The 18,828-nt window shown below is 41.3% G+C and overlaps 1 protein-coding gene across 1 annotated transcript in view; it reads right to left on the reverse strand.

Moving 5' to 3' along the window:
• AK5 (adenylate kinase 5) overlaps positions 1 to 18,828 on the reverse strand; it is an 84,242-nt gene that overhangs the window by 8,323 nt on the left and 57,091 nt on the right. The window contains exons 9-10 of the mRNA XM_035121631.3: positions 11,247 to 11,289; positions 9,926 to 9,970 (exon numbers count right to left, since the gene is read on the reverse strand). Of these exons, the coding sequence (XP_034977522.1) occupies positions 9,926 to 9,970; positions 11,247 to 11,289 (88 nt within the window). The remainder of the gene's footprint in view (positions 1 to 9,925; positions 9,971 to 11,246; positions 11,290 to 18,828) is intronic.

The following is an 18,828-nucleotide window of genomic DNA, read 5'->3' on the forward strand; positions in this document are numbered from 1 at the left end:
GAAAAGGAGACCAGCAGAGAGGAGACAGCTAATTGCTACCTACTGCATGTCTTGTTACAAAGACTAGACGTGAAAACTTGCCTCTTCTCTTCTGGAAAATGAGGAACCTGATAATCAAGAAACAAGATCTAATAGACAGAATTATTTCATGTTTTTTGTTCCCTCTGCCAGTTCCTTTACAGTAATAATAACCTGTACCTTAGAAAAGAGCCCAAAATACTTATCCACAATGTGATTAAAATAAGCTCAAAAGCTCCGTCAGTGCTGTGGAATTGACCTTTCCTTCTCATTTCTTTTTTGTTTCTGCAAAGCATATGCAACTTTTCAGTTATGGAATACCTTCTCCACCTCTTCAAGAAATATAAATCAAAGGGGATTTGAAACTGGTTCTATGTTCTATTAAAAGCTTTTCACCCCCCTCTTGCTTGGAATTGCTTGAGGTCAAAGATGGATGAATTGACTAAAAATAAGGTCAGCAGGACTGAGATGAATGCTGTTGTCACATGACAGGACTGATGCATTCCTTATACCTACTCAGTTTTGCCAGCATCTTCTGCTTCCCTCCACTTTAAGGATAAGGAGTCTGTAGACACGGGGACTCTTGTCTTTCTCTAGGATCCCTTTTATGGTTTTTCTTCTTCTTTCCCATTTGGAAAGCTCCTACTTAGAGAAAAATCAAGCTTGCACTGCTACATGTATCCACTAGAAAGTTGAACCCAGGAAAAGTAAGCGTGCATAGGTTTAGACCAGGCATCCTCAAACTTCGGCCCTCCAGATGTTTTGGACTACAATCCCCATCTTCCCTGACCACTGGTCCTGTTAGCTAGGGATCATGGGAGTTGTAGGCCAAAACATTTGGAGGGCCGCAGTTTGGGGATGCCTGGTTTAGACTCTAAGGCCAGCTGAAATGGGGAACCCCTAGAAAATACGCAAGAGGGGTGGAGCAAGACAGGGCAAAAGTTGTGCAAGTGTAAATTCTTGCACTGATGCGACATATTATTCGGATGCCACTCCTGGTTTCCTTTGCAAGTTTCAGGAACGCAGACCACTAAATAAAGATGTCTATGCAAAAGCAACGGGTTGCTGGTGGCCTTGTATGATGTCCCTGTCAGGTATGCTGCTGTGTGAGCATAGTCCTGCAAACTGAATTGAGGACTAGCTGTTGTCTGCACAACAGTCTCCAGCTGCTACTAAAGCATGAATAATAAATAGCATACATCTGCTCTGAAGATTTAACTCAGCTGGAAATCTGTTGCAGATACGGCATTTCCTTCCTATGGCAGTGTGTGAATAATGACCACCAACCAATAAACTCGTCACGACATTCACCTGAATCTGAAATATCAATAGAATACTATGCTGTTGTAGTATACATTTTGCAACGCACCCTTGGATTTAGTTCCTTCAACAACAAAGGAGAGCACAGAAGTAAGAAGGATGAGAAATGATACACTGAAATCAAATTAACGGCGGATTAACATTTAAAATGAAGTAGAAACATGTATTGGTTTTTGATACATTTCATGCTCTCTCCTATATTATTATTTTGCAAGGAAACAATTGCAGAGAAACAATTGCAAAAAGGATGAAGAAGAGGAGCTGGCTGGGAAGCTGCCATGATGCTGACTGAAGCTTTGACATGCCAAGCAAGCATGTTAAGGAAGCTGTCCTCCTGTGATGTGTGCGATAACTTTTGAGGATGCCTTAACACATTTTTTTTCACAAGGTAGACTATGAGTGGATCCTAGCTCTGGGCCCAGACAGAGCAGCTCATTTGGTGAGGGCCATTTGTGATAAATGGCAGTAAGATTACAATGGGCCACTAGGGAAATAAAAGACACCAACAATTAATGCCTCACTTCTTGCTTCATATACAAGCTAAGTAGCTGAGACTCAGTCATGCTGTCTTGTAAGAGGAAAACTAGCAGCCAGAACAAGCATTTTCCTTGTGCTCTGAACTTTATTTAAATAAGGCTACTGCAGTCTCTTGGAGTGCAGCAAGGCTACAACCAATAGTCTAGATTAGACTATTGCCTGTTAATTTTGATTAAGCTCTGTTCTTGTTACATTATATATAATTTCATTATAGTAACTGAATTTATCTGATGCTTGCTGAACTGATTATTTTGTCCTATTTGAATTTGTTTGATGTGTTTTGTACTGTATTGAATGTTGTAGATTTTGATGAGTTAATGCTTAATTTGAGCCTCTTTGCTGTGGGAAAAAAAATCATACCCATGAAGGAGACTTAAACTGGTTATTAGGGGAGCCATCCTAACCCTCTGATGTTGATGGCTGGGTGGGGGAGAAGGAACTACTGGGGGGTGGGGAGGCTCTGCTGCAATGCAGAACTGACCTCTACCCAGGGGTCTTCCCACTGGCAGAAGCAGAGATGGGCCAGCCAAAGATCTTCTGGATCCTTTATGCTGCCCCATTCCCAGGTAAGGGACCTGATTCACGCCCCTCAGCTGTCCAAGCCTGAAGCTGGTGCAACAAATAAATTCCACCTTCTTCCCCTGGTTGGCAGGACTTTGGATACAACAGTGGCTGTTCCCCAGGCACAGAGTTAAGATTGCTCTGTAAACTCTCTTTTTTAATAGTATCATATTGATATTTGTACTGAATTGTGTTTTAGTTGTTGTAAGAAACCCTGGGGGTCTTTTAGGCTCAAGTGACATTAATGAATTAGCTATTAAATCTTCCCACTCTTCTATTGCAGCTTTCCACCCACGCAGCAAAAGCCAGCCCACAGACATAAAAGGTGTTGCAGGGTTTGCAAATATTGTTATTTGTGCTCTGGCTGTTCTCCAAAGCAAAGGAAGTGGAGGAGAGGTTTTGTCCACCTACCATAAACTCTGTAGCCTCTGCTTATCTTCCCTTCTGTGGTCTAGATTGAACCTTGGCTCTGATTTATGATACAGTAAACCATTAGAAGCATACCTGCTTATATCAACATCCTAGTGATACTTTTATTAAAGGAGTGATTAAGTGGTGCTATTCTGTTATATCCTCATGGATAGCTCTGACCTGGTGTGGAGAAGCAGTGAGTAAAGAAATATTTAAGCAACCCCTTCCCCTAAGGCTAAGCCACCTCACTGCTTCATATCAAGAAACTGGTTTGTGTGGTGGGGAAAGTGCTGTTGAGTGTTTGTAACATGCAGTTGCAGTTGGTCATGGGTCAAGAAAACCCCGAAGGCTAAACCCCAATCCTCTGCTTTAGACCCAAGACCATCCAACATATGCATGTGATCAATAAGGCAAACATGAAAATATGCACCCAGGAAAACCTCTCTGCATAGCAAACAGGGATAGCTCTCCGGTAGTTCAGTTAACTACGGTAAATGATGTTCTATTTATTCAATACCCATCTGTGCTAGAAATCTGAGGCCCCTTTCACACGAGAAAGGGGAAATCACAACAAAAGCATCTACACAGACCACAGCAATCAAAACTGATTTTGCTAATAATATGCCCTTGTGCTTTAGGTAACAGAAAGGAAGCAACAGGCAGTTGGTGAACCCATGTGCAGTATTAACAGGTTCTCATTGCAGTACGTACAACTGTTTAATCCTTGCACTTCGTAACTAAGATAATAGATTTACTTTCTTAAAAATACTGAGCATCCAGCATATAAACCCAATTACGGAGTTATAAGTGGGAATGCAATATTTCCAAGAATTAAATAAATAAATATCCAAGAGTAGGTCTTTGGATTGTACTAACACTACTAAAACATCACCCAACACTCTCCAGAAATCTTCTGTTAGGAGGCTATGCACGCTGTTAAAATGATTTCCTATGGAGTTCTGTGTTGGGAGCAGGCAAGGCCACAATGCATAAAATGACAAGAGTTGTGCATATCCTCCTTTGCAAGGTGCTGAGTTTGTGCGGCTGGTCCATAATGGATGCTTGCCAAGCAGAACAGCTGAGAGTGAATCACTATTGACTCCTTGATTCAGGCTCCTGATCATTAAGAGATAGGAAAGCAGCAGCAGAAGGAAAGAAATATTTTCTGAACAAACTCATCTCAAAACAGCCTGTTCTCTCAAACAAAGAGCAAGCTTGTCTTGACAGATAGCCCAGTTCAGGTTTTAAAGAAAAAAATATTTCCGATGACTTTGTGGGCTGCTTTAAAAGTTTCTTTCACTAATCTTCCCTTTGGTTCAACAGCATCTCAATTAATTTCTCACTGGAAATACTTTCAGAAAGAGAAAGAAAGAAAGCACAGATAACTTTTGATCATCCAGAAAAAGCTTTCAAAGAACTCCAGATCCTTTCATGACTCGTGTGAATTATTAGCATTCTGTGAAAACTACATATATTCTGTCCTTTACAGCTCCTATATTAAGATCTAATCTTTTGGTTTCAATAACTTTATAATAATAATAATAATTTATTATTTGTACCCCGCCCATCTGGCTGGGTTTCCCCAGCCACTCTAGGCGGCTTCCAACAAAGATTAAAAATACATTAAAATGTCACATTAAAAACTTCCCTAAAGAGGGCTGCCTTCAGATGTCTTCTAAATGTCAGGTAGTTGTTTATCTCCTTGACATCTGATGGGAGGGCGTTCCACAGGGCGGGCGCCACTACCGAGAAGGCCCTCTGCCTGGTTCCCTGTAGCTTTGCTTCTCGCAGTGCGGGAACTGCCAGAAGGCCCTCGGCGCTGGACCTCAGTGTCCAGGCAGAACGATGGGAGTGGAGACGCTCCTTCAGGTATACTGGACCGAGGCCGTTTAGGGCTTTTAAGGTCAACAACACTTTGAATTGTGCTTGGAAATGTACTGGGAGCCAATGAGGTCTTTCAGGACCAGTGTTATATAGTCTCAGTGGCTGCCCCCAGTCACCAGCCTAGCTGCCACATTCTGGATTAGTTGTAGTTTCTGGGTTACCTTCAAAGGTAGCCCCACATAGAGTGCACTGCACTACATAGTTCAAGCGGGAGATAACTAGAGCATGCACCACTCTCACGAGACAGTCCGCAGGCAGGTAGGGTCTCAGCTTGCGTACCAGATGGAGCTGGTAGACAGCTGCCCTGGATACAGAATTTGCCTGCGCCTCCACAGACAGTTGTGAGTCCAAAATGACTCCCAGGCTGCGCACCTGGTCCTTCAGGGGCACAGTTCCTCCATTCAGGACCAGGGAGTTCTCCACACCAGCCCACCCCCTGTCACCCAAGAACAGTACTTCTGTCTTGTCAGGATTCATCCTCAATCCATTAGCCACCATCCATCCTCCAACCGCCTCCAGGCACTCACACAGGACCTTCACTGTCCTCACTGGTACCGATTTAAAAGAGAGGTAGAGCTGGGTATCGTCTGCATATTGATGGGCACCCAGCCCAAACTTTCTAATTATATTGGAATTATTTTAGTAATAGATGGTCCCACTGACATTTGTAAAGCGAATGCTGCGTGTACAGATGCAACTAGTGCATAAAACATGGGTAATCCCTAGATGCGAGGACTCCTGAACCATGTAGGGAAATCTTGTTTATAAGGGGGGGGGGACCCTGGCCCGCGAAACTGACAGGATCTGCTGCTTCTTGCCTTTGCACTACACTGCAAATATTTACACAGACCAATATGCAGCTACCAGAGGGGGCACATTCCCACAGGTCAATTCCTCCCCATCCTGAGATTCATGTTCTCTGAGACATTGGGAGGGGGAATTGCACCTCAGCAGTTTAAAGAACTGCAGAGTTCGGAATTGGCTTCTGGGAATGTGTGCCCTTGTGCATGCAGGTATTTTCTGAGCCCAACTCCTAAAGTAGGATACTTTTTAAACTGTGAAGGCAAATCCTTTCCCCTCCCAGGACACAAGATTAACAGCACACATACCCAAGCACAGATGTGGTCTATCGGCACTACATTTCTGGGAATGAAGTTGCACCTACATACACACTGAGATCGGGACTGGGATTGGGATAGCAGCTCAACAGCCACCATGCTTGGATGCCAATTTAGGCGTTTGTTCTGTTTTGGCTTGCAGTTTGTGATGCTGCTCAGGCATTCTTGGCTGATTGGGGAAAGAGGCATAAGTGGGAGGGAAATCGACTCCTCTTTTCTGGTGTGGGCTTTAACAAAAAAACAGTAGGGAAAAATACACAAGCTTTGAACATTTGTATTTGTGTGCGTGAACACATGTGCCTGTTATAATTGGCTCTCTTATATTTGCGCTTCCAGCTTCAAGTTTTACACTGGGTCCTTAGACTGGAATAGCAGGATAGCTGCCTAATTTATTTGGCTCCTAGACTGCATTTTCAGTTAATTACTGCCAAATCTTTTAATTAGCCCACCTCTCCCTTTACATCCGGAAGGGGGAAAGAATATTTATCAGCTTAGTTTTAAAACTTCTTCCTAAAGTAGCATCTCATTAAGAAATCTTTTGCTCAACTGTTTTATCTTAAATTTAAATGTGCATTTTTTTTAAAAAAACCATTGCCTTCTAGTGTTTTTTTGCCCTATAAAGCTCTAAATGGCTCCAGATCAGAGTTTATGAAGGACAGCCTTCTCTTGTACAAACCTAGCTATTTGTTGAGACTAGCTTCTGATGTCTTGCTCAAACAGCCACTTCCTTTACTGCTTGGGCCCGTGGTGGGGAGGAATTGGGGAGGAATGGGTGCCAGGGCTTTTTTCTGGTAGCATCCTGTCTGTGCAGCGCCAGCTTTGCCAATTTATAATTGCTTTATTTGCCTAAGCATTCAATGAAATATCTTTTCTCCTTTCTTTTCTTGTACTATTCTACTTGAGTTTCATTGGGATTTTTTATCTCTGTATTGTTCTTTCTATACTGTAAGCTGCATTAAAAGCTTAACAGTGGAAGAGGGAGACATTGAAATTTCTAAATAAATAATAAGGGAAGTTCAACTGCGACTGCCCCAAGAAGCTGTGCACAGATCCCAACCTAATACTCTGTCTAACCAGTACACCGCACTGGCGCTACAATTTTTCCAGTGCATTATGATATGTGGAACTATGCACAAGACCAGGAACAAAGAGAAATGGCCAGAACTGACCAGCAAGGATTGACTAGAGAGGCAAAAAAGCAGAACTTTAATTCTAAGCTGATTCTAGAACATTCTAAAAATGTGGTTGACAGCAACAAGTTGGTGAGTTGCTATGGCAACACATGCCATCAGCATTCCCAGGGCCTGTCACCATAGCAAAGAGTTCTGGTAGCTTCAAATGGCCCATGTGCCAAAATAGCTACTGTTGCAGTTTAATATTTTACAAAAACAATCCAAACCCTATTTGCACTGGGTAACAGTGTGTTCAGTTGAGCAGAGGTGTCTCTTTTCCAGCCTTGGGGAAGGGGGGCTGTGGGGGTGGACCACCCCAGGTGTCTTAGCTGAGGGGGGTTGACATGTGTGGCGTGCCACCTGGCCATGACTCCCAAGCCTACCCCGAGCCGTCAGGGAAAGGGGGGGAGCTGCGCTGCTTTGCCAGTGGCATTCCCCTCTTCCTCCTTTGTTTTGACAGATCGGGGGAGACTTGGGAGTCGCGGGGAGGCAGCGTGCCAAATGTCTGCCATCGCCTGCTCACTCAGCTCCTGGCTGCAGGGCACGCACACTGCTCCATGCACCTAAGTGGCTATCCCGCACCTGGGAGGGCACCCTCCGCGCCCTGCCCCCCTCGGGAGCGTGCCCGCCGTGGGCAGCCTGGGCATATGCTCTGTTGCTGGCTAGCCCTGCTGCCATCATGAGTTGTGATGGCATTGGGGCTGATCACTGCCCCAACTCTGGGCCGGTGCAGTGATCTGCCTGTTCCCCCACCTTGCACTCCAGCTGCTGGGCACAGCAGGGGCTGCAGGTGTGACCAAGGCCCTGCCACTCCAAAGCCATGCCGGATTAGTGGGGGGGTGGGGTGGAGTTTGGATTGCTCTAGACAACAATTTAAAAAATCTGGATATTAAAAGCAATTGCCAGTCACACGAGATGCATGCCAGAATTGCTCACAGAATAACAGTGCACGTCCACTCAGAAGGAAATAAGTCTGGTTCAGTTAAAGCAGAAATGCAACACAGTTTGCAGGGGGAGGGGACAGGATCACATTTCATTGGTGAAATTTCTCGAGTTACTTGCTAAAGATGTGTATTTATTTTCGTCCAACTAATGCAAACATGGTTCCAGTGAAACATTTCCCCCATTCCATTCTGAGACACAAAATATGCTGCAAAGCCAGGACCATTCTTCTCTCCTGCATAGTACAGCATTTCAGGTGTTTTCCAAAGAAAGGGATGCATATTCCCACCCCCCTTTACAATGTGTTGGCAATTGCCATAGCAACTTCCCCATCTTTTCAGGACTTTGTATGCCTGATGCATCGTGGTGGAAATGTGTGAGGAGCAAAAAAAAAAAGAACAGTTGAGAGTTTTAGCATGAATGCCACATGGTGCATTTTGAGAAAGAAGCAAGTTAGGTTCTGAATCATGCCTTCTCCAACCAAAGCAAGCCCATCTTGACATTTTCTCTAACAGCAAACAGAGTCGCAGGCCTGTTGTGATGACTGAAGCATCCAGTGACAGTTACCATATGTGTGCAAGCAGAACAAACACCACAGAAATAGTTATGATATCAAACTCCAACATCAGGTAACAATCCGATGTTGAATAATCAGGAGATACATATGCATGTGTGAACTGGACCTCATTCTCTGGATCTAATATACTAATATAGTAACTATTCTTTATAGCAAAACAAAACTTTGGGGTCTGGTTCTAAGTTCATTGCCTATTAGCTATTTAAAAAAACCTACCATGTGGAGTATCTCACTCTTGTATAACAACACAGAAAAAGTTATGAAGTTATATTTACTTTTATGATTCATGGACAATCTGTCTGGATTCTGTCTTTTAAAAAATGTGGAATGCTGAAAAGCAACATAACGTATAGCCAGCCTTGGTTGGGGGGAGGGGGGGACTGATCAAAATACCTACTAATAACTCTTTCTTCATAACCACTTTGAGGTTTTGTTTTTTTTTAACAATCAAGCATTGTATAAATTTTATAAAATAAATAAATAGCTATGCTCTATTTATGGAATGACACAACATGGTCACAATTCTCCTGTAAATTTAACCTAGAGTAGTCAAGCCGCCCACAGTGTAAATAGTTCAGAGAGATGGTTGGTTCTAATTCAATATACCCTATTCCTGCATTGTAAAAGAGCTAATCTGGTTGTTTTATATGGGGCCAATCCTGCAAGCCATGACAATTTCCATTAATACTACTAACAATCACTTCTGAAATTATTAACCACCTTAGCAATAAACTCAGAGTAAATTTGGCTTTAGAAAGCAATACTATTGCATTCATTTTTTTAACCAGTTATGGAAACTTTTTTTCCGGGGGGGGGGGGAGAATAATTATATAGAACCTCCAGAAAACCCCCGCACAAGCTCTCTGTTTCCTTCTCATGCTTCATCCTCAAACCACCCATCATCTCCCACAAATGTAGTATAATGAAAATTGTCAGGGATTTTTTTCCCCAGCCAGAACTTAGTTCCGGCATCTCTCAGGTGGGTGCCACTGCCATTATAAGAGAACAAGGGAGGTGTTCGTGGTGAGTTGCAGCACCTCTTTTTCTAGAAATAGCACAGGAAATTGTTATGACACAAGTTCCAGACATGTCCCTTAGGATGTAATTAACGGTCCCCTTTCAGAAATTATGTATACGATTCCCCAACAGATGCAGTTTGTTTCATTCATCTACTGTATGATGTAAGTATTGCCCCCAGATAGGTGAGGGTGAGGGCTGCCACCACTAAAGAGTCCAGCATTTGGAAATGCCTAATTATCTAAACTAGCTGTAGATCTATAATTTCGCAGTAGCTGCCAGAATAATTTTTAACATGTGGTGGTGGGCACTTGTAAACAGAAATGCTAGCTGCCTATGGGAGAGTGGTTTATGAAGTTCCTACTTACCTATTACAAAAATTATTTTTGATTTCTTCAGGTCTTCTGTAAAACCTAAATTAAGTAGAAAAGAAGGGGAAAGACTTCTAGCAATAAGTGTCACTACATATAAAACTGTGTATAATTATAACACACTTAACAATATGTTTATGCTTATCTATCACACTTTATAATAAGTTTATGCTTACTCAGAAGCATTGAATTGAATGGGAACTACTCCCAGACAAGTGAATATACAAATGCAGCTAAAATATTTTTTAAAAAACAAAAAAAATCCCACCAAGCTTGTACTGTATTTCTAACTAGAAATTTCTTTTATTGAAGGAACAGTTCACAGTCATAGTTTTATAGCTGTTACTGTAGCTGTGATAAAATACATATTTAATGCATGAGAACACTGACAGCTCTTTTGTGTGTGCACCAAATATTAAAATGAAAAATGACCATCTATGAATAAAGCGTTCTTGAGTTAAGAATAGTTCGTAGTTTGTGCCTCCCTTTTAAAAAAGCTTTGTTTACATTTGTCAGAGTTCATATTCATTTGGTCACATTTGTGTGTGTGTGTGTGTGTGTGTGTGTGTGTGTGTGTGTGTGTGTGTTGGGGGGGTGCTTTTGATTTAAGTTCAGTCTGACATCCAGACTTCACTGGTCACTAGCTGCATTCCAGACAAGTGTATCGAAAGAGATCTATACACAACAGCCTTTTCTTTTCTTGAACAGAAGTTCATTCTTTACCCAAGCAAAGGCACAACCACAGCTGTTCAGAAGAAACCTTAACCCTCTGCATACAAGGAAAGGGACTTACTATAACATAAGCAGCCTCGAAGGCTCGAATGGAACCAAGATTTTATCCTTAATTTCTTTAGCCAAATTAGGAAGTCCCACTGGGCATCAACAAGTGCATATCCTGACACCCACAACTCTGACCTTTACGGAACTCTTGGTATTAATGCTGGAGCAGTCTGATGTAACAGTGTGCTCTAAAGGTTGCTATGCGTGTTATTATATTATACTGTCTCAAATTTATTTACTATATTTATATACTGCCCTTCCTCCTGAGGGAACTCAGGGTGATGTGCAACATTGTCTGATAATACACCAACAATCAATGGATTAATACATTAAAACATATACTGTATCTTAAAAAAAACAACCCAAAACCACAGTCATCCAATTTCCACAATACAATATAATTATGCTGAAGTGTGGAAGCTGCAGTGTGTGATCTTCCAATGCAGCCTAAATTTCTCATGAATTGTGGCTTACAGACGCAGGGAACGTTCTGCCAACATTTATTACAGTAGTCTAAAGGATAGCTGGTAAAACTCACCTCCCATATTCTCAGGTCCAGAAAGGCATAACTGGTCAAATGCCTGTCAATTAACATATTGGAAAATGTTATTTATGGTTTACATCTTCATGCATCAGCATCTATTATCTATTCTTATCAATAGTAAAGACCCTTTTAACATATTGGCCACAATGCTAATCCCACTGCACTGTCCTGTACTTGTTTTTTGAGACAGCACCTTCAAATGAACTTCTGCTGAGTATACTTATTTATTGCTGCAGAGCATGACTGCAGTGTGTGTCGTGTCAGAAATTCCAGCATGTCTATTACAGTGCAATTGAGTGGCACTGAGGCAGTCAGTGTGCATAATGATTAGCATCCCACAAAAAAGTGCAAAAAATGATGTTTCTAGGTCAACCATGTTGTATGGTTGCATTCTGCTGTATTATGAAGTTGAAAGCAGTACTATTCTTTAAAAACGTATCAACCAATTTGAACATTATCAACTGGAGTTCACGGACTGACCTTCCCCCCTGGCCCTCTAAGAACTAAGGGCCAGGCTATCTTGTGATGTTCTTCTCTTGGCAATTTCTGTGTGGAAGCAATTAATCTGGCAAAACCACAAAGGACTGCCCAGAGGTTTCTTGAATCAAAGAAACTGATTTAAACTGAACAATTAAAAATAAATTCTATATACGGACTATGAAAGCTGAGATAGGACTCTGCTGTTGTTAGGTAAAATACTCATCTTATAATTATTTTTTAATATAATAATATATGTCTGAAGGTACAAAATACGTCAGAGAGGATAGCTTCTCTGCCATCCTCAAAAGGGTTTCATCAAGGTTGCACAAGCACCTATCCTGTTCAATCTGTATGTCAACAACACTGTTGTATTTTTATCATCTCCTGTAATCATGTGCCCAAGTCAGTCACAAAAACTGTTTCTGCTGTACTGTACACAGATGGTGGTGTTCAGTCCCTGATAAAAGCAGGCCCTGGAAAATTGTTGGCAGCATTTCTGAATACTGTCAAAAAGAAAGCTTGAGGTGAAGTACAGTGGTACCTTGGGTTACCACAGACGCTTCAGGTTACAGACTCTGCTAAGCCAGAAATAGTATCTCAGGTTAAGAACTTTGCTTCAGGATGAGAACAGAAATCATGCGGCGGCATCAGGAGGCCCCATTAGCTAAAGTGGTATCTCAGGTTAAGAACAGTTTCAGGTTAAGAACGGACCTCCAGAACGAATTAAGTTCTTAACCCGAGGTACCACTGTACTGTAAAACTCAAAGTTCTCTATATGTCACTCCCTGCCTCTCGAATAAAACCGAATTGGGAGGAACAGGTAATTGAACAAGTTAGAGGGGGGCATGTGGCTAGGTTATATGCAGAGCAGACCCCCTGAAGTCAATGGACTTAGGTTAGTTGTGACTAATCTAAGTTCATTAATACCCAAGGGATGTCTCCGAATATGGCTTTGTCTTATACCACCTAGTGTCTTCAAATACTTTTGCATAGTTTTTCAATCATATCGAGCATGGTTAGCTCAACAGGAATATGTGGTAAAAAAAAGCTACACAGAATATCATAATTTTAATGTATTTTTCTGAACAAAAGGTTAAAATGTTATACCAGTGCTTGAACCTAGATTCTTAAACACTTTAGACCTTTTTTTTTCTATACCAGGATGTGTTTCAAAAGCTGATTGTTTAGCAGAAACTGGTTATCTCTCTATTTTCACACAGGCTGAAATATTTCAGAATATTTAAGTATTTCCTTCAGTTGAATTTATCCGCTTTTGTTTAGTTTCCCTAAGTTATAATTGATTTACATGAGAGAAGCTGGGTGAAAGCCACTAATTTAAGGCAATGTTGTTCTGACTTTTCATCACAACCATTACCATTCTAGCAAAGCAAGGAATCTATTGATGCGGCACCTATTTGATACTGAACAATCTGTCTGCTCTAAGAAACTTAGGTCCCTGGTATGGTAGTTTCTGACCTAGTCTTCCTGATACAATGGTACAGTATTGAATCCACAAGATCTAACCATTCTAAAATACAGATGACAGAGTGTACTGCCTTCAACATTTTAAGAGAATTCCATCCCAAAATTGTGTTTGTCTGTGTGCAGGTGGAAATACTGAAACACTGCTTCATGCACTGATCTTTCGCTAAAACTGCTATTTGCATATGGAACCACATGCATAAAATAGCTAACATCATTATTATCATCATTTCATCCAAGACAAACATCTGACTTCTAAGTGACTTTTCTCCTTGCAGACCAAAACAATCAGGCACTACTAATGCAGCCTACAAAATTTCTAGGGGCTGACATTAAAATAAGGGTGACTATGGTGCTCTCCAAGTCTTAATTTGTATAGTTTTCAATAGGATAATTTTATCTGTTCAGTTGTGTTTGCATTTTTATGAACTCCAGCTGACACTTTGCAGTGGAATGCACAGGGATGTATTCAACAAAGTGCTAAGGAGATTGCTCCATCAGTGAAGCTTCCCTCTATCCCCCCCCAAAAAAAATCTGCTGTTTGGGTAGGGAGTTTCTCCTGACAGGAGCAGACCTGGGGAGGACACAAGGGGCATGTAGCCCAAGGAGATAGCAGGCATCATTGCATTGGGTTCCTCTAGTACAAAGATTAAGTTGAATATGGCCCATAGTTTCCCCCTAATGTTGTGACCGTATATGTTTTTCTTTTGAAGGTAGACATAAAACCCTGGTTCTACCAATGATTCTAATTTTGAACAGGAAAGCTGTGAAAGAAATATAACTTTGTATAAATCACACAAGCAAGGGCAATTAGTGTCTCATGCTCTCACCATTCTCATGCAAGCTCTCTTTCTAATGGCTTATAAAAAACTTGATGATTGTTCCTTAATGTGACTAATAGATAACATGCTATTGAAAATAGCATAAAGTCAGAGCACTTTCTCCTCCAATAGCTGAAGTAGCGTCCATAAAAAGAATAGTTCTGTCTACACTTACTGCTAGGCTTGATTTACTAGTAATTCTATTATTTCTATTATTCTAAAGCATGTACAAAAACAAAGAAGGTACATAAAATAAAAGGACACAGGCCTTGTCCTCAGGCTTACACATGAGGGAAGGAAAGAGAAAGAGGGAGAGAAATGAAAAATTAAGTATGAAGCAAGAGCTTTAGCTGACCTTGTTAAAAAAAAGTATATAGTAAACTGTGCAATTTCAATAACAGCATAGATATGATTCTGTCTTTGCAGTTATGCTGATGATGAGGATGGCAGAAGAACTGTTGGCTACCTAATAACAAAATAAATTTTAAGCTTCAGAATTTTTTTTCTATTGGCCATAAACCAGCCCTTTACTTTTACAAACAATAAATACTTTATAGTACTGCCTTTTTTAAACTGCCACATGAAATTTGAGTTGCCTTTTATTGTAACCAGACAATGAGAGCAAGTCACACATGTTGCGGTGAGATGAAATACAACCACTCAGATGTTATAGCTGGTTTCATAGAATTATAGAATTGTAGAATTGGAAGGGACCCTGAGGTGTCAGTAGTGGTGATTTGTGTGACTCATAACTAAATTCACAAAACAAATGCAATGTTTGCAGAAACCTTGTATGGATCTGTTTTGAACAGAGGTTGTAAAGGTAAAGGTAAAGGTAAAGGGGCCCCTGACCATCAGTTCCAGTTGTGTCCGACTCTGGGGTTGCGGCTCTCATCTTGCTCTATAGGCCGAGGGAGCCAGCGTTTGTCTGCAGACAGCTTCCGGGTCATGTGGCCAGCATGACAAAGCTGCTTCTGGCGAACCAGAGCAGCGCACGGAAACGCCGTTTACCTTCCTGCCGGAGCGGTCCCTATTTCTCTTCTTGCACTTTGATGTGCTTTCGAACTGCTAGGTGGGCAGGAGCTGGGACCGAGCAACGGGAGCTCACCCCGTTGCAGGGATTCGAACCTCCGATCTTCTGATCAGCAAGCCCTAGACTCTGTGGTTTATCCCACAGCGCTACCTGGGTCCCTGGTTTTAAGCATTAGCAAATAAATGTCCATTATTCTACTTTCACTTTTGTATACACCTTTCAAATTTAGGTATGCAGGTTCATGAGAGCAGACAATGAGGGCAGTCCTCTCCAATCTATTTTTCAGGCACCCAAGGCTTCCCTCCATTATTAAGTTGGAAAAGAATACAGAATGGCTTTTCTCTAAACCTAGCCTTCTCAGTCATCCCCTCCTCTGTTTTATAGCTTCCTTTCTCTATCATTCAACTCATCCATTACTTTTAGTCTGCTGTTTACAGATCTGTATTTAGTATCCCATTGCTATGTGTTTTGTTTTGTTATAATAAGAGCAAATCCCATGGGCATTTGACTTCAAAACAGTGAAAAGCTGCTTGAATTTAGTTGCTAGTAGTTCTAGAAATAGTTGGAGGTCTGCCTTAGGCAGAGATTTTATTATGCTTCTGAGCTCAATAATTGTGTCATTTGAAGGATACAAAAAAATCTGTGTTAAATAACAACCACCTCTAATTCTACAGATAACTTTGGATTAAAACAATAGTTTCATCTTGCCATCTGAATACATTTTATTTGGCCATAGGATGACGGTCCTGATACAGGCACCATAGCTATGAAAACCTAGATCTAGTCACTGTCTGGATGGGAAACCATTAGAGCTGCCTTGAGTTCCATGATAGAAGAAAAGTGGTTTTTATTTGTATGCTCAAAATAAAATAAAAATAAGATAATAGGATTTTTCAAAAGCAGAAGATCCTGTAGAAATGGCCACATCAACAACCAAACAAACAAACAAACAAACACTAGCTTCCAACAAACTGACTGCTTCTCATTCTGTTACCCTTTCTCTATTATTCCCCTGGCTCTCTGCCCTGTCACTGTTTGATTCCTGCTATTCCTCTTCAAGATCCCTAGCCTCTATTTTAGACCTAATTCAGACACTGAGTCATATGGAGTAACAGCTTTCCCACAAAAACCATGACATAAAGGTAGTTCAAGTTGCTCCTTCATAGCTGCGTACAGTACATACTACCAGGGCCGTCTTAAGCATATCTGGTGCCCTGGCGCCGTGGTGCGAAGCTCCCTCCGCGCCCCATTTCCCAGCGCGGCTGTCTGGCGGGCGCCGCAGTACGTCGCCCCCTGGTGGCCCGGCGCTCTGCGCCACCCAGCCTTGCCGTAGGACCGACCCTGCATAGTAAACCTTTAAAGCACATTTCTGCCCTCAAAGAAGTATGAGGACTGTGGTTTGCTAAGAGTTTCAAGAAATTATAACTCTGTGAGAGGTAAACTACAGTGCCCAGAATTCTTTGAAGGGGCAAAGTGTTTCAACTGTGCTATGTGTCGTGTGTACAGAGCCTACATCACACCAGTAACTTTGTATGTTATCATGCTGGATTGCCTGGGTCATGCTTGTGCAACTTATGCCATGTGTCAGTAGCTCTCTTGCAGAGGGAGGTGATGATGTGGGAACTATGTGTCTATGCACAGGATCAGAACATCAATTCATTACTGCACCAATGAAGTGCAGGAGACAACCATATAGGAAGGGCACTAAGTGGTGGTAAATGTTAACAATGCTGTAAAGATATCACCTCAAACACCACTAGAAAAACTTATTTTGGTATGTAATCTCTCATTCTAAATTTCAAGCACAGATCTCATTCCACATGATGCTTTATTTGCTAACAAACTCTCAAATGGAAGATGTCATTATTGAAAAGCAGATACGCCCCATTTTATAATACCCTTAAAGCATTATAAATATAAAGCGGTATAGAAATAAAATAAATAATAAGAGCAAAACAAAAATGCAAATGCAGGAAAGGCATCCTCCCAAAATATTAAACCCACAAAACTATGATGCCTAAGTAAAATTAAAAACAGAATTTCTCCAAGGCAAACTATAGTTCTTTGCATATAGAATTCTTTTTTTTTGTCTTGCCAGTTCCCATGGTAACTTAAGATGAACAGATTGGTTATGCACTTTAATAGCTCTTTTACCATCTTTTAGTATTCCAGGACAGGGTCTGGTGTTTTTTTTAAGTGCCTTATAATATATTTATAAAGGTATTTTGTCTTGGCTGTCATTAATAAGTGTCCCCTGGGGGTTTTATTTTCTAGTCAAAATGTGGTCTGCATTCTGGTTAGATAACTGCTGTTGTGAAAATAAACAATGAGGTTGTGAAAACTAGAGAGCTATACTATATACTATATAGAGAGTACATGGCAGGTGTTAGAAGTTGCTTATGATGGCTATAATCCAAGATACCGCCATTAAGTACATGTACACAGAGAAACTTCCTGAAAGAATTCTCCATGCTGCTCTATAAGCTTCTCTTGAAACTTGGAATGGCCTTCAATGCACACCAATGCACTATGTTCTGGGAGGAAATGTGCCCTAGTTTACATAAGAAAGTACTTGTAACCTCTAAAGGAGCAAGATGATGGCCATTACATAAGAAAACGAGCTAAACCTGTCAGTAACTAGTAGTAGTACTGTACCACATACAGTTTAAGAATTGCTGCTTTGCTATTGCTGATATTTTAAAAGCATCACGTGCTTAACATATGGATGCCTTTAGCTTCCGTTGGCTGTCAAAGTGTTCTGATAATATCTGCTAGCTTTCAGCTCCTTAGCTGCACATGGTTGCTTGGAAACCTAACCCCCTTGGCCCCATCTCTCTGACAGGTGCTTTATCTACTCTCAGCTACATATGGCACACTGATACCTAGATACGCATCTTCTCCTTGTTTGATATTCTTAGCAGAAAAGTGCTTGGGACAATTCACAGTTTGAAGATGGCCCTTAGTAATGAGAAAATCAGTGGAGCATTCAGTTTCTGTTACAGTCACAATATACTCAGGGAACGACAGCAAACTTTGAAGATAGGGCACTTTTATTTGCTGTTAGCATGGGAAAGGGTTTTTACTATTGCTCATATAAAGGCTGCAAGTAGGTTTCATTCAGACAGAGGCTGTAAACAGGTGGTATTCTAATTATAATGATGTGACGCTAACCTACCACCTGTCATTCTCCTGCAAAGTTCGAGCTACATCAGGTGTTATACGTACATACTGATGCGCAGAGCACCTCTATGCAAAGAGGGACCCAAATTGGGCCCCAGCCTGTCCACATGTGGAGGAGCACATATACATTGGCATGCAAGTATAATTCCTTCTTGCACATGTACATTGAAGGAGCATGTCAGCGGCATACATACTTTTTATTAATTTTACAAAATACAAAAAAACAAAAAAGACGGTACATACGTAAACACCTTTTCCACCTCCTTCCTACCCACCCACATGAGTCCTCCCCTGCCACAGAAGTATCCCATGTATGTGAACAGTCAGAGATGGTCCATTTTATGCTTGGATTTCAGTCCTCCTCCCCCTCCCCTGACCCCAAAGGCCCCCCCTGCCACCAGGGAGCTCCAGCAAACCAGGGCAGTACGCATGAGGCCATCCATCCAACCATCTATTGTCATACCAAAAAAAGAGAAAAATAGAAATAGGAAAAAAGGGAAAAAAGAAAGGGCAAAAAAAGAAAAAAAAGAAAAAAAACAATACAAAACAGAAAAAATTTTCTTGCATTCATAGTTGTAAA

This window comes from Zootoca vivipara, chromosome 7 (genome assembly GCF_965207765.1).
Source record: "Zootoca vivipara chromosome 7, rZooViv2.hap1.1, whole genome shotgun sequence".
Taxonomy (NCBI): domain Eukaryota; kingdom Metazoa; phylum Chordata; class Lepidosauria; order Squamata; family Lacertidae; genus Zootoca; species Zootoca vivipara.